Source organism: Gopherus flavomarginatus, chromosome 3 (genome assembly GCF_025201925.1).
Source record: "Gopherus flavomarginatus isolate rGopFla2 chromosome 3, rGopFla2.mat.asm, whole genome shotgun sequence".
In the NCBI taxonomy this organism is placed as follows: Eukaryota; Metazoa; Chordata; order Testudines; family Testudinidae; genus Gopherus; species Gopherus flavomarginatus.
Window position 1 is genome coordinate 280,130,965 of NC_066619.1, and position 14,439 is coordinate 280,145,403.

General features: G+C 42.3%; 1 protein-coding gene across 1 annotated transcript in view; it reads right to left on the reverse strand.

The window, feature by feature from the left end:
• The window catches only part of DDRGK1 (DDRGK domain containing 1), a 50,642-nt gene that overhangs the window by 20,322 nt on the left and 15,881 nt on the right, over positions 1-14,439 (reverse strand). Inside the window, exons 3-4 of the mRNA XM_050943437.1 lie at positions 7,085-7,191; positions 2,611-2,712 (exon numbers count right to left, since the gene is read on the reverse strand). Of these exons, the coding sequence (XP_050799394.1) occupies positions 2,611-2,712; positions 7,085-7,191 (209 nt within the window). The remainder of the gene's footprint in view (positions 1-2,610; positions 2,713-7,084; positions 7,192-14,439) is intronic.

The window sequence follows — 14,439 nt, forward strand, 5'->3', positions numbered from 1 at the left end:
GTAAACACTACTCTGTCCACTGACTGGAGCAGGAGCTTTTGCTTAACAAGTCTTGGGTAAAAAGCCAGGGCACTAGAAGGGTCCCACTTCCTGCTAAAGATTCAGAGAACAGTCAAAACCGGGAAGAGCAGCTATTATAACAGATGTCCAACTCAACTCAGGGGCTACATGTGGCCAGAGCAGCTTGCTCTGTGGATGAGTCCAGAGCATTTGGTGGTTATTTGCCTACTGTACTCTCAGACGAAATGGAATTCATTTGCTTAAAAACCGTGTGAGAGTTTCATAAGGCAGTAGAATACCCTTGACGTGCCAGCCTAGTGGGTAGACCTGTTGTCCCCACTAAAGTTACAAGACTATTGAAGGAAAGTGCTGAAAGGATCCATTAAGATACTGTTTAAATAATAGATGACTAAAACCATAGTAGTTCTGTTTAGGCTGGGATTTTCAGGAGCCTGAGAGTCTTTATTCATCATCTTTTTCCTTAGCCTTGCAAAGCTGCCAAAAAAAAAAAAACAAAAAAAAAAACACCCCAGCTCAGACACCAAAAATATTTTTCCTCCTCCCACTTAACTATGAACAATGACAATGAAAAAAAAAAAAATGGTATTTGATTCACTTTGGGTGAGTAGAATTTTGCAAAGACTGCTTTGGTCTTTTCCTTTTAATGTGGCAAAGTCTATATGAAGAGATCATTGTGTAAAGTTCCACACATACCTACCACTCAGCTCCTTAACACTGGTTGACTGGACTCTATTAAGCAGCTTTCATGCTAATACCAGTTAAAGGTATTGCCACTGAAAGCAAAGGAAGCCATAGGACAGCAATATACCCTTTGCCACCGCCTCTGTCCTCGCTAAGGAAGCTTGTTCTCAGATAGCTTGCCATACTGAACAAACTGCCTTCCTGGTAAGAAATCCACCTGCTGCGGTGGTTGCATTTGACGACAGATTTTGAAATCAGAAGGTTTTGTTTGAATCGGATCAATGCTCTGTCTAGTCCAGTGTCACATCTCTGTCAGTGACCAGTATCACCCGTTTCCAAGGAAGGTGCAAGAAACTGTGGAGTGGGTTGTTATTGGATAACCTGCTCACTGAGAATGTTTCTTCCTGAGCCCCATGAGTTAGAGGTTGTTTATTCCCTGAAATACAAGCATATATATATAAACCCTCCAAAACGCCTGGGTTTTTTGCTCTCTTAATCTCTGCTACAATAACTCTGGATGACACTCTCATCATTCATAAAAAACTAACAGCCCAGAAGCTTTCCACATCACAGTAGCGAGGAAGGAATTTTTCAATGGATAACCAAAGCGGAAACATTCTGTTTAGGCAGAAAAATGAGAGCATTTTAGGAGTCCTCTGTTAGTTTCCTTATGTAAAGTCTGGGAAAACAATCACACTTTTAAAAGACTTCCTACACTCTATGTTCTTTGCATTCAACCCAGCATGTTAAAAGGCAAAGTGACTCATCTTTTCTGATATCAACATACACAACCCCTATTTTGGGCAACTAAAATAAACTGGCTTACTGCAAGCAGACAGACACAAATCAGCGTCCTCGTCCGAGTATGCCAGTCAATTGACTCAGAAGGTATTCTGGTCCCTTTGGTAGGTGCGAATGCAACGCATGATGCCGCATGCCATCTGACAGAGACTCACCCCTGGATGCACGTCCTAAAGCTTCTGTACGGCTTGCTCAAGTGCCCGAGAGAATATGAAGCTTGTTCTTAGCCACTAGCTGTCACCACAGTGGTCCCTGCTGCTCAGAGAAGACTCGGAAGAACTGCCTGCCTTCCAGCCCCTTAGCTGAAGGGATACTTTAACAGAGGCTTTGATGTATGCCCAGTATCTGCTTTTCCTAATCGCTTTTACTTCACTCACTAATATTCATTTTTAAAGATTTCCGAAATAAGTATTCACACTGCAATACCCTAGGAGGTGCTGCTGCAGTCTAGCCTGCCAGCTCTGGTGAGTCTGTCACTCCCTACACGACATGGATTTAAAGTTACAGTGAACGCTGGGCTAAGAAGCCTTTCTGATAACCAGCCTCCTCCCCTAAGAGACCAATCCGGAGTACCTCACCAAAGTTCCCATTATACTTTGATAGGACCTCTTTCATTAAGTAAACTCCCTCATGGCCATGCATTTTCCTGTTGGTCCCTTGGATGGCTGTCTAAGTCAGCATTCACTGTCACAGCAAATCGACCAGACAACTCTTTAATGGCACAGTTATATCACAAAAGGAGCAGGTGTGGAGTAGTGGACAGACAACTAGACTGGGAATCAGAAGATGAGAGTTCTAGCCACTGACCGGCTGTGTGATTTTGGGGCTTAGTCACTTCCCCTTTGTCTGTCTTGCCTACTTCGACGGTAAGGACTGTGTCTGTCAAGCATTTAACACAACAGGGCCCTGATTTTGGTTGGGACCTCTCAGCACTATCATAATACAAATAGTTATGCAACAAAAGTCACAGGCTTGTGTGTTAGTGCCTAACACCAGCGGGGATTTCAGGTCAATTGAAGGTTGCATACAGCCCTCTTTGTACTAAAGATATAACAAAGGGCAAAATTTGCTTTAGAATTTCCATCTACAAACTCAGTCAAGTCCTACTTGTCTTTCTTCTTCAAGGCGTATTCTCTCCTCTTCTTTCCGCCTTTCCTCCTCTCTCTTTGACTCGAGTTTTTTCCGCTCCTCACGCTCTGCTTCTTCAGCCTAAACAAAAAAAAGGCAATAAATTATTCTCTCAATCTTTGGTTTCATAATTTACGAGCATCACTTATCTCTCATCAGTTTCCTGGACTCTTGTGTCCAGAAATACACAACTGATGTTTTTAAAAAGAGAAGCTATTCTAGTTTGTCATCATCTGGGTTTTCCATTTGTTTCGAATGTTAGTATTTCCACTCAGTTTATAAACGATCCCTATGGAAATTTAAAATATCAGTTTCTTATCAAAGTTTTCACCTCCACTGAATGCATGTATTAGCTTGTTTTTGTAGTTTTGCTATAGAATACTGTGATAAAACCATTGACTTTTCACTTTAAATCTAAAAAAACCAAACTGCAAATGTAAAATGTTTATGTTTTATAATGTACTTTGAATTTTGTTCTTATTAATCTGAATGGCATCCTTTAAAGGATTCATACAATGAAAGCACATTTTTACAGTTAAAAATGGAGAAATTGCTCTCCTAGATAAGGAATGAAAATCTTACTATTAGGAAGATTAAATTTAAGTTAAAACACAAGAATCCCTGCCATACCCCCTCAAAATAACCAGCCACTATATCTAATACACACAAATTGTTCCAAGGAGAAAAAAATAATTCAAAATGGATGATTTAGACTACTGCTTAAAATATCTTGATATTGATTTCTTATTTCCCCTTTCTCCCCTTCGCAGAAAATACTTGATCTAATTTGTGTTTTTTAAATTAAATAGCTAGGAGACTCATCCTCACTGACAATGTGCCACCTGGAATGTTTCAACTTAACTGTCAGGTGTTTTGAGTTATCTGCATGGAAAAAAGAGAGAAAGAAAATCAGCTTGTTTGAAAATGGAACAACGGATCTCTCCTCTGCCCTCACGCACCCTTTATTTAACTCAGTGGTTTTCTACTTTTTTTCTGTGGACCCCTAAACATTCAAATGGAGGTGCAGACTCCTTTGGAAATCTTAGTCTGTGGGCCCCCTGGGGTCTGTGGAACACAGGTTGAAAACCACTGATCTAATTCCAAAGTAACTTAGTTGATTTTGCTCAAACTTTCCATAAAAGATCAAGCTTGGAAACTAAAAACCAAAAATGGTTAAAGTTATGAACAGGAGAAGACAGGATTGTAATGAAAGACTACACATATATCACATAGCATATATCGTAGCAAATACTATCTATAGCACATATCACCACAGCAAGCTGAGGTAAATTTAATCCCTGTGTAAAATCTGGGCACCACTTCATTTCTTAAAGAAGGGCTTATGTGGGATTTGAGTGCCTTTGTGTTGATCCTGTGCAGAGGTCAATTTCAGCTCAGACTTGTTTAATTCTCTTATTATGACTTTGTTCACTCTGTACTGTGGCGAGCGCCTTTTCTGTTACGCAAAAGTCTGTTGCAGTTACATAAAGTTTTTGCAAACCATACTCCAGGTTACAGAGATTGCAGGCCAGTAAAGTAGAACAGGAAAAAGAAATTAACGTATAAAAACTTGAGTCATATACTAATGTGCTTTAGGAGGGTTTGCTGTTGCTGATTAGTTACCCCTGGACTTACAGCAGTTAAACAAGTGTAACTGAAAAATCCAGAGTGTTTCAACTGGTAATTTAATATGCAGAACTAGTGTGACGTTGCACCCCATAATGCTTTACAGAAATATGCTTATAAAAATAAATAAAATAAATAATTGGAGATATGCCTATCTCCTAAAACTGGAAGGGACCTTGAAAGGTCATCAAGTCCAGCCCCCTGCCTTCACTAGCAGGACCAAGTACTGATTTTTGCCCCAGATCCCCAAGTGGTCCCTTCAAGGATTGAACTCACAACCCTGGGTTTAGCAGGCCAATGCTCAACCACTGAGCATGACATAACTGGAATATGTTTTATGCTAGATATGCCATGTAACATCTCTTTGCAAAGGTTATGTTCTTTTGCATGTATTCATCCTATTCGCATGCATGTATCATTTTTATATCTGAAGTTATGAGCATTGGCTCTATGCTTGTATTTGAAGTGTCTGCTGTAGAAAGCACCTAAGGCAGATTTGGTCAACACAGTGTGAAGTGGGTCCGATGCATCTGACGAAGTGAGTATTCACCCACGAAAGCTCATGCTCCAAAACGTCTGTTAGTCTATAAGGTGTCACAGGACTCTTTGCTGCTTTTACAGATCCAGATTAACACGGCTACCCCTCTGATAGCGTGAAGAGGTTATTCAAGTAAATGGAAGTACTCGGCTAACAATGGACCTTGACAGACGTCAATCCACATCTGAGCTTTCCTGAGAACTTCCTGTAGAGAACTGAGTTATGTATAGACATGTGACTTGCCTATATGACTCCAAAACTCCATCTTTTAGCTGTGATTCTACACAGTGGGAGAGAGGGGTCTCCACCCACAAGAAACACTATATATGCCCCTGGGGAACCCCTTCATCTGATCTTCAGCTGGCTCAGGAGAGAGCCTCTCTACCCCAAAGAGATGCCTGAAAGAAACTGGAACAAAGGACAGTAACTATGGAGGTGTGAGTGATTGCTGGACCCAGACTAGGAGGAAGGCTAGTCTGCAAAAGAAGCTTATTGGAACATGTCTGAGAGTGAGATTTATCTGCATTTAGTTTCTTACTGTATTAGGCTTAGATTTGCATGTTTTTGTTTTGTTTTGCTTGGTAATTTACTTAGTTCTGTTTAGAATCATAGAATATCAAGATTGGAAGGGACCTCAGGACCTCATCTACTCCAACCCCCTGCTCAAAGCAGGATCAATTCTCAACTAAATCATACCAACCAGGGCTTCGTCAAGCCTGACCTTAAAAACGTCCAAGGAAGGAGATTCCACCACCTCCCTAAGTAACCCATTCCAGTGCTTCATCACCCTCCTAGTGAAAAAGGTTTTCCTAATATCCAACCTAAACATCCCCCACTGTAACTTGAGACCATTACTCCTTGTTCTGTCATCTGGTACCACTGAGAACAGTCTACATTCATCCTCTTTGGAACTCTCTTTCAGGTAGTTCCAAGCAGCTATCGAATCCCTCCCTCATTCTTCTCTTCTGCAGACTAAACAATGCCAGTTCCTTCAGCCTCTCCTCATAAGTCATGTGCTCCAGCCCCCTAATCATTTTTGTTGCCCTCCGCTGGACTCTTTCCAATTTTTCCACATCCTTCTTGTACTGTGGGGCCCAAAACTGGACACAGTACTCCAGATGAGGCCTCACCAATGTCGAATAGAGGGGAATGATCATGCCCCTCGATCTCCTGGCAATGCCCCTACTTATACAGCCCCAAATGCCATCAGCCTTCTTGGCAACAAGGGCACACTGTCGACTCATATCCAGCTTCTCTCCCCTGTAACCCCTAGGTCCTTTTCTGAAGCCACTCGGTCCCTAGTCTACAGCAGTGCATGGGATGTTTATTTGGAACCACCTAAATCCTACTTTTTATATTAAATAAAAATCACTTTTTACTAATTAACCCAGAGTAAGTATTAATACCAAGGGTGGGGCAAACAGCTGTGCATCTCTCTCTCTATCACTGTTAGAGGGTGAACAATTTATGAGTTTACCCTGTATAAGCTTTATACAGGGTAAAATGGATTTCTTTGGGGTTTGGACCTCATTGGGAGCTGGGTATCTGAGTGCTGGAGACAGAAGCATTTCTTAAGCTGTTTTCAGTTAAGCCTGCAGCTTGTGGGGCATGTGGTTCAGACTTGGATCTGTGTTTGCAGCAGGCAAGCGTGTCTGGCTTATACAGGGCAAGGTACCGAAGTCCCAAGTTGACAGGGAAAACGGGCTCAGAGGTAGTCCCAGCACATAGGTGGCAGATCCCAAGGGGGTTTCTGTGACCCAACCCACCCCGGCTAGAATTTAGGAAACAGACGAATATTCATAGCAAAGAGATGTCTGGTTTCTAGGTTTTTTGTTTGCTCTCTGCTGAATTCTGGCCTAAGGACTGAATGCTCAGCTCCTACACACTTCAATGGGCTTTGCAAGGACACAGCTTGCCTATGTCACCAAATTCTCACCCAATCCCCAAGGAACAAGTGGACAAGGCTGTGCGTGGAGGAAGGGGAACCCTCCCCCTATGGGTGAGCATGGAGCACTGCACAGATATTCCATAACTGCTCTACAGAGCCCTATGCTCCCTTTTGGGGAGGGGGGGGGGGGTTGGAAACAGCGTGCCAGCCCACAACTGTCAGAACTCCAGATGACAGGGGGGTGGGATGGAGGGGAGGAGGCTGGGCTTCTGAGACAAAGCGGGTATTTTTTTTTCGATACAACTCTCAGCTTCTGTGACCAAAGAACAACTCCTGTCGCCTCTACGTCAGCTATCACCTGCCCTTTGCTTTGTGCTTTAAACATGGCAGAAAACACTCACCTCTCTCTGGGCTTTTCTGGCTTGTTTTTCTTCTAGTTTCCTCTGTTTCTTTGCTCCGATTTTTCCAGACAATTGAAATTCTGCAGCCTCATCTCCATCATCTTCCTCTGCAACATTGCATAAAAAAGGGACAAAGAACATTTAGAGCTCTTGGGAAGTTGGATTCCTTGCTTCTGAAGAGAGATGAGCTGCAGATGAGAAGACAGCCAAAGGTCTGACGAGATCCCATAAAAAGTGGGGAGGAAAAGACATTCACAAGAGCCTGCCAAACCACACAATAAATTTACAAGGTAGGCTTATGTATGGTGAAGTCAGAGGTAAACTTTACTGGATCCTGTGAAGAAAGGCTGTTTATCATCCACATTTCCTGCTTTCCACTGTTAAACTAAATTTCATTACATATGAACAAAGTCACGTTTCACACACAGTTACTTTTACAATTTAACACCCAGCTGCAGGGATTCTGGTTTCCTGTTACCTTCAAGCCTAGTGCAACAATTATGTAAATTTTAAAGATGGCATTTAGAGGTTTTTTTATCCACCAGTCATCTACACTGTGATGCTGCCTACCATCCCTCATATTTGCCCTTTAAAGAAAAAATATAAACCCCTCCAAGAAGTACAATGCTTATCGGGGCTTGATCTTTAATAGCCTGCATGCACAGTCACAGCAACTGCAAATGGCCCACTAAAACACAACTGACAATTTGCAAGTCCAATTTCTGCAATTGTGGAACACGAAAATTTAATGTGCAAGATAGATGGGCAAATGTATATGCATTTTGGCACACCTAAACATATGCTGATCAAGCGACCAATGAGCAGCAGTCTTCGGAAGAGCATACTCCCTCCCCAAAATATATTGTGTCCCCTTGTTTCTTCACATGCCACATGTTTGGTCTTATTACTCACTCACCTGCCTAACTTGGGCCCCGATCCTGTAACACTAGCAGAGCAGACTAACTCCCTACGCTCAAAGAGAGATTCACTGGGATTCTGCATGGCATAAAAGGCCACATGCCCAAATCAACTGCAGGACTGGAGTCCTGGACGGCAAGATCCTTGTGAGAGGGACCTCATGACCCTACTTATATGTGAAGTATTATGCACATCCATGGTGTGATCATTCAAGGTGTTGACTCTGATCTACAAAACTCTGAGTTCAGCTGGGCTGCTTGAGCTAGAGTGCTGTCAACTCTTGTAATTTTGCTTCCAGTCTTGCAATATTTGCTTTAATGTTTTATTTTTTTTTTAAACAAAAGCCCAAGTTCCCAGAGTCACCTCAGTTTTCATTTTTGAAAGTTTCTAGCCAACACAGTTGCAGGGGAAAAACTGCTCCCCAAAATGTGACTCAAGTGCTTCCTGATGGCTCAGAAACCAGAACACTTCCATCTTAAAAAAAAATAGAATTTTATATATAATCATAACTTTTGGGGTCCAACTCAAGATTTTTGAATACTTCGAACTGGCAATATTATGACAGTCCCTACACTGAAATGTGAAAGGTTTTGATTGCAGTGTGTTCTCAATGATGGACCCTTTTCCCCCATGGAATTTACTTCCTGATCTGACAGAGCCGAAGTCTGCTGGCCTTTAGGGCATGGGGCAAGGCCCAGATTTCCTCAGGCATTTGCCAGAGGGGACGTTTGGATGGCTGAGGGATAGGGTACCCTTCTCCTTTGATAGGATTCGGTTTTGAATGTGTATCCCATGGCATATCAGACAGCCAGTTTCACAAACTGAAATACATACTACTATAGATAGGCTACTGAAAGTAGACACCTTCTCTCCTAGATCACATGTGTCTGACGAAGCGGGTATTCAGCCACGAAAGCTCATGCTCCAATATATCTGTTAGTCTATAAGGTGCCACAGGACTCTTTGTTGCTTTCTACTCCATTTGTTATCTGTAAATTGTTCTCAAACTATACCCCTGTTCGCTCTGGAAGGAAATAAACGGGAGGCAGACTTCTCAGCCCAGGTTTCAGTAAGAGTGAAATCATACTAACCAGATGTTCAGAAGGGTTCTCCCACCTTCCCCCACACATGCACAGAAAGCACAAGGCCCACTCACATTTTACATAGTAACATTTCAGAAGCTGTTGCAAAGTGTGAAAATAATTTGGCTTTGGATCACATGGCAATATCAAAGTCAGCGACGCAACACCAGACGCCCTGGATGGAATTACACCCTTCTAATTCACAACTCTCTACGAGTCACCACACGCATGGCTGGTGCTTTCCAAAAGCAAATAAGAAAACACAGTCCCTGCTCTAAAAGGCTTGCCTAGTGTCATCAGATCTAAATTTCTTACTGGCTCCTCAGGGCTTGCCTGCATATGGGATATTTGTACCCATGTTTGGCTCTCAGGCTAGCAAGAGAGTAAATTTTTATCCTGGTTAAGAAGTCTAATTGAAATGCTCATTTGGAGTCTAGAGGGATAGTAGTATTGAGGTAAAGTATACAAAAAATTGTTAATTGTGAGTATGCTTTCTTTGTTACTGTTAGTTGTTTAGGGATGTATGACAGAGAAGATGCTGTTTAAACACTTGTCGGGGACTGACAAAAATAAGTCCCTGACCTCTGACCATTAGCATTTTCCTCCCCCCAGTATGAAGTGTCTGATGGGATCCCACAAGACCCACTTCCTCAAGACATCAGCACATTTCTTTGAATGTGCAGTTGCTAGAAATGCACCATGTCTCTCTTTATAGACATTTTTATAGGGCGCATGATTCAGCAAAGTGCTTCAAATTAACAACGTCCCCCAGTCTGTGCTTAACAAGACTTAAGTACATGCTGAAGTGCTTTGCTGAGTTACAGCCTTCATTATTAAAGTGGTAGAATAGATGTTCAATGCAGCATCGCGTTTGAGATTTCACACACAGCTATTACAACCACAACATTACAGCCTAGTCACGCTGCACCTATTCAGGCATGTACAGCAACTAGGGGGACCAGACAGCAAGGGTGAAAAATCGGGACAAGGGGTGGGAGTGGGGGTGATTGGCACCAATATAAGACAAAGCCCAAAATATTGGGACTGTCCCTATAAAATCGGGACATCTGGTCACCCTAACAGCAACAGGCAAAGGTGTTTGTGCGCAATGGAGACAGAGGTTATTGCTGATGTAGGAGTCACACATTTTTGAACTTCCCCAGATGTACAGGCAAAATTTTAAGAATGTTTCTTGATCATTTTTGGTTTGGGGTTGTGCATTTTTTTTTTTTTGCATTTAATCTACACACACTGTAGATATGCCCCTTCTTCCAATAAAACTTTTAGTAATATAGTCATCAGCATTCAGATGCACTTAGTGAGAATCAGCAGCACTTCTTTGTATTCCTCTAACAACTGTTTTTTGCTGTTGGGCTCTGGGTTTGTAGACTAGGGACCAAATTCTGCTCTGTTTCACTAATGTAAATGGTAATTTCACTGGAGTAAACTGTTTTATATTGGTGAATCCTGAAGCAGAATCCAGCCTCACAGCTTCATTTCTAACTACTTTGACTATCAACTCTTCAGGTAGGGGGCCATCTTTTTGTTATATATTTGTAAAGTGATAGCACAATGGGACCCTGATCCACGACTGGAGCTCCCAGAAATGACTGCAATACAAATGATAACGAACACATGAAGCAACTAAGATATTGCCTTCAGAAATCCATCCAACCCTGATTACATCGGAATCTTTGTTACACATGGCCACTGACGGGAACAACTCAATCCACCATATGGAAAAGCATGGGCAATAAGATGACTAACATGACAGTCAAGCAAGCAACTTCTTTTTTTTAAGTGAAAAGATTTATCAGTGAGTCATTTTAGGACTCAAACAAGATGCTGGCCTATTAATCTGCAGCCACAAAACCAGCCTACGCTGAATGAAAGCCAAGTGCAGTACATAAAGGCCATAGGGTCCTTTGAGAAGGGGGTTGAAACACTTGAAATTTCTTTTCTGAACAAGCACATATGATATAACTGAGAAATCATACCTCCTTTGCTCATGTCTGGGCTTGAAATGTCTCAAGGGCAAAGATGGCCAGTGCTAAACCACGTCACTTTATTTACTGATGTAAAGAAAATCTAAATTACTATAAAGATGCAGCCTGATGACAAATTCAGGTCAAAAACGTGTACTATTTACAGGTGCTTTTCTAATGAAGAATATGGTAGTCATGGAAAGCACAGTACAAAGTTTAATTGTGCACCTAAGAGGTTTTATAGTGTTTTATTTCGCTTAAACTAGAAGCGCAGTCCAATGACGACATCCATTAATAGAACTCTAACAGTTCCTGTCTCACAGGAGTTTGTGAGTAGGGTGATGGGACTGTCCCTATAAAAATCGGGACAGTCCCGATATTTGGGGCTTTGTCTTATATAGGCTCCTATTACCCTCTACCTCCGTTCCGATTTTTCACACTTGCTATCTGGTCACCTTATTTGTTCTATAAATTTTAATGATGCCTCACAATGTAGGCAGGTATCCATGGATGCATGGCACTATTGTGAGAAGTACTTATTATTTAGTAGTCAGGCAGACTGATAGATTCCTAGGCCAGAAGGGACCATTGTCAGTGGACATCTAGTCTGACTTCCCGCATTACACAGGGCAGAGAACCACCCCAAAATAATTCCCAGTGCAGATCTTTTAGAAAAAGATCCAATCTTGATTTTAAAATGATCAGCGAGTCACTGCAGGTTGGCCTTCCAATTAAAATAGTGCACAATTTACCAATTTACTGCCTTAGGATAAATTCAGTAATCCCATAAAGGTGTACATAGGATCCACTATTTAAGGAGCATTACAAAACAATAATAGGATTTAAAATAAATTCAAAGCACAGCATTATTAAGATGAATTTTATGTAGGCACTTTTTCATATGTCAAAATTATTAACAGCTGCAGATTTAAATGCTACACAAATCAGTCCTGTGCATTTTAAAAAGGCAAATTGATTTTAAAACAAAAACCAAAACCCTGTAAGGGCCCAAACTGCAGCTTCTGTGCTCTTCACACAGCAGTTGACAACTAAGCAGCTAAACTGTCCAGTAAGCATTAGGCATGTGATACTTTCTGGAGGAAGCACACCATGCTGAGCGCTAGGTCTCAGGAGGTAAGTAAAGGACTGCATGTCAACGACTACATTTTAATCTGCTATGTTTGAATTGGGATTTTTATTTCCTTATATTTTAAAAGCTACATTGTCCTGGTGCTCAGTGGCACACTTTGCTGTGCTAGCATTTCTCTGGGGGCTCTACTGGTTTCTGCAGATTTGATTACAGGTAGAGAGGCATAAGGATAACTTTCCAGATGTGACCCAATGCAAACTGAGTTTTGTCTTCCTGAGTCTGCAGACAGACAAAGAAACAGTAGCACAGAAAGGTGAACCTATATCTCCCCAAATGCTGATGTTTTCCATGGTTTTGGGCTAGGGCACTGGAGTGAGAGTCAGGAGACCTCTGCCACTGGCCTGCTGTGAACCCTGGAAAAGTCATTTCACCTCTCTGTGCCTGTTTTCCCTCCCACCCTTGTCTGGCTTGTCTGTTTAGATTATCGCCTCTTTGAGGAAGGGAGCGTCTTTCACTACACGTTCATACAGCGTCTAGCACAATGGGGCTCTGATCTCATTTGAGGTGACTGTCTTACAATTAATAAACAGCAGCGATTATTCACCAGATAAGCAGAGGATCCTGTGGCATAAACAATAAGAATTATCTTATTGCCATAAGACTCAGAGGGCCCAGCCCCATCGTGCAAGGTGCTATATGGTTTTATGTGCATTCTTGGGGGATTTTGGTCATTTTACTAGGAACCAAGGCTTCAGAAGGTTTGAGTAAACCCATAGGAGGTTAGATACTTTTCTGAACTTGCCAAAGACAATTAAAGCGCCCAGAAAGTTAACTACTTCACTACTGAGCATTTTAGCAGCAACAAGCCACAACTCTGGGCTTGCAGACCCAGCTTGAGTACAGGGCTGCCACTCAATCTGATGTCTGAATAAAAGCTTTCAGCAAAACCATTAAACTCTAAAAACAATCAGACTTCACCGGAGATATGAGCTTTGGTGAATCAGTGAAAGTCAGCACCAGCAAAGGCCACCTCCGCCTGAATCAACTAAAAAGAGATTTCAAAGCTGGTTTCAGCTAATGCTATTCCTGAGCCATGCAAACTCACTCTCACATGCAAATCCTGAGCCTTGCAAACTCACATTCTTACTTGAAATTCCTGTTTTGTTCTGAGGCACAGAAAGGCTCAGTGACTGGCCCAAATTCACACAGGAGGTCTGTGGTGGAGCATGGAAATGAATCCAGGTCTCCCAAGCCCTAAGCTAGTGCCCTAACCACTGGGCCATCTTTCCTCTCTACTCTACTGTGCCCCCAACTTATTACTATTTCAGACAGAAACAGGGCATTCAGTACCTAACCGTAAGTTTATTCATTATCTTCACTGGTGTAATGCCAGCCCCAGGAAGGTCCCCAGCAGTTGCCCATCTTGCTGTGTTATGCCCAACTTAGACTGAAAGCCCCCCCAGAGCTCGAGCTTAGTCATCTGTTTGTCCAGCACCATGCAGATCTAGGCAACTAGTATTAATAGCAGCAGCACCACCACCGTAGTCTGGAGGGTCAGCACCTGCCAGTCCAAGACTATTTTCTAAGCCAGTTTAGAAATAAGGACGTTAGCAATTAGCTCCCTGGGCTCACTCATTTTGAGAATCACTCTATCAAAAGTCTGTCCCACCATTTTGATCCGAGCAGGTTATTAATAGACATGGTTACTCTCAGAAGAGATGACCTTCTTTAAATAGTCAACTAACCACTGACAATTTTACTCAGCAGGTGGAGCCCGCGTGGGACACTTGGCTAACAGGCCTGCCTGCATGACTGGCCACAGCCCACACAGAACCTTTGTATAAGGAGCCTGCCTACACACTGGGGTCCAAAACTCTGTGGGGAAACCGTTGGCGTGAGGCGTTTCAGCCCTGTTTTCTGTGCCAATCTGCTAGTTATTCAGACGTCCTGCCCCACCCCAACTGCAGGAAGAAGCAGCCACAAAAAGAGATTTCAACTTGATTTTGTTCTACTTGCTAAGGGTCGGTATTTTACAAACGCCAACCCCCCCTCAAATAATCATTTTCCATCTCTCTTTCTATTAACTATTCCTCCCCCGCATACCCTCAAAATCTAGATATCAGGTCCGGTAAATAAAATTAAGCCTTCATCTAACTTATTTCAATAGCTTGTTATAAGCACCCATCGAGATTAAAATACAAATTGAACAGGCTGGACACAAGAATCAAGCAATGACAACTAGAAGCTAGCACCAGGAATCCTGTTCCTAGCACTATATGA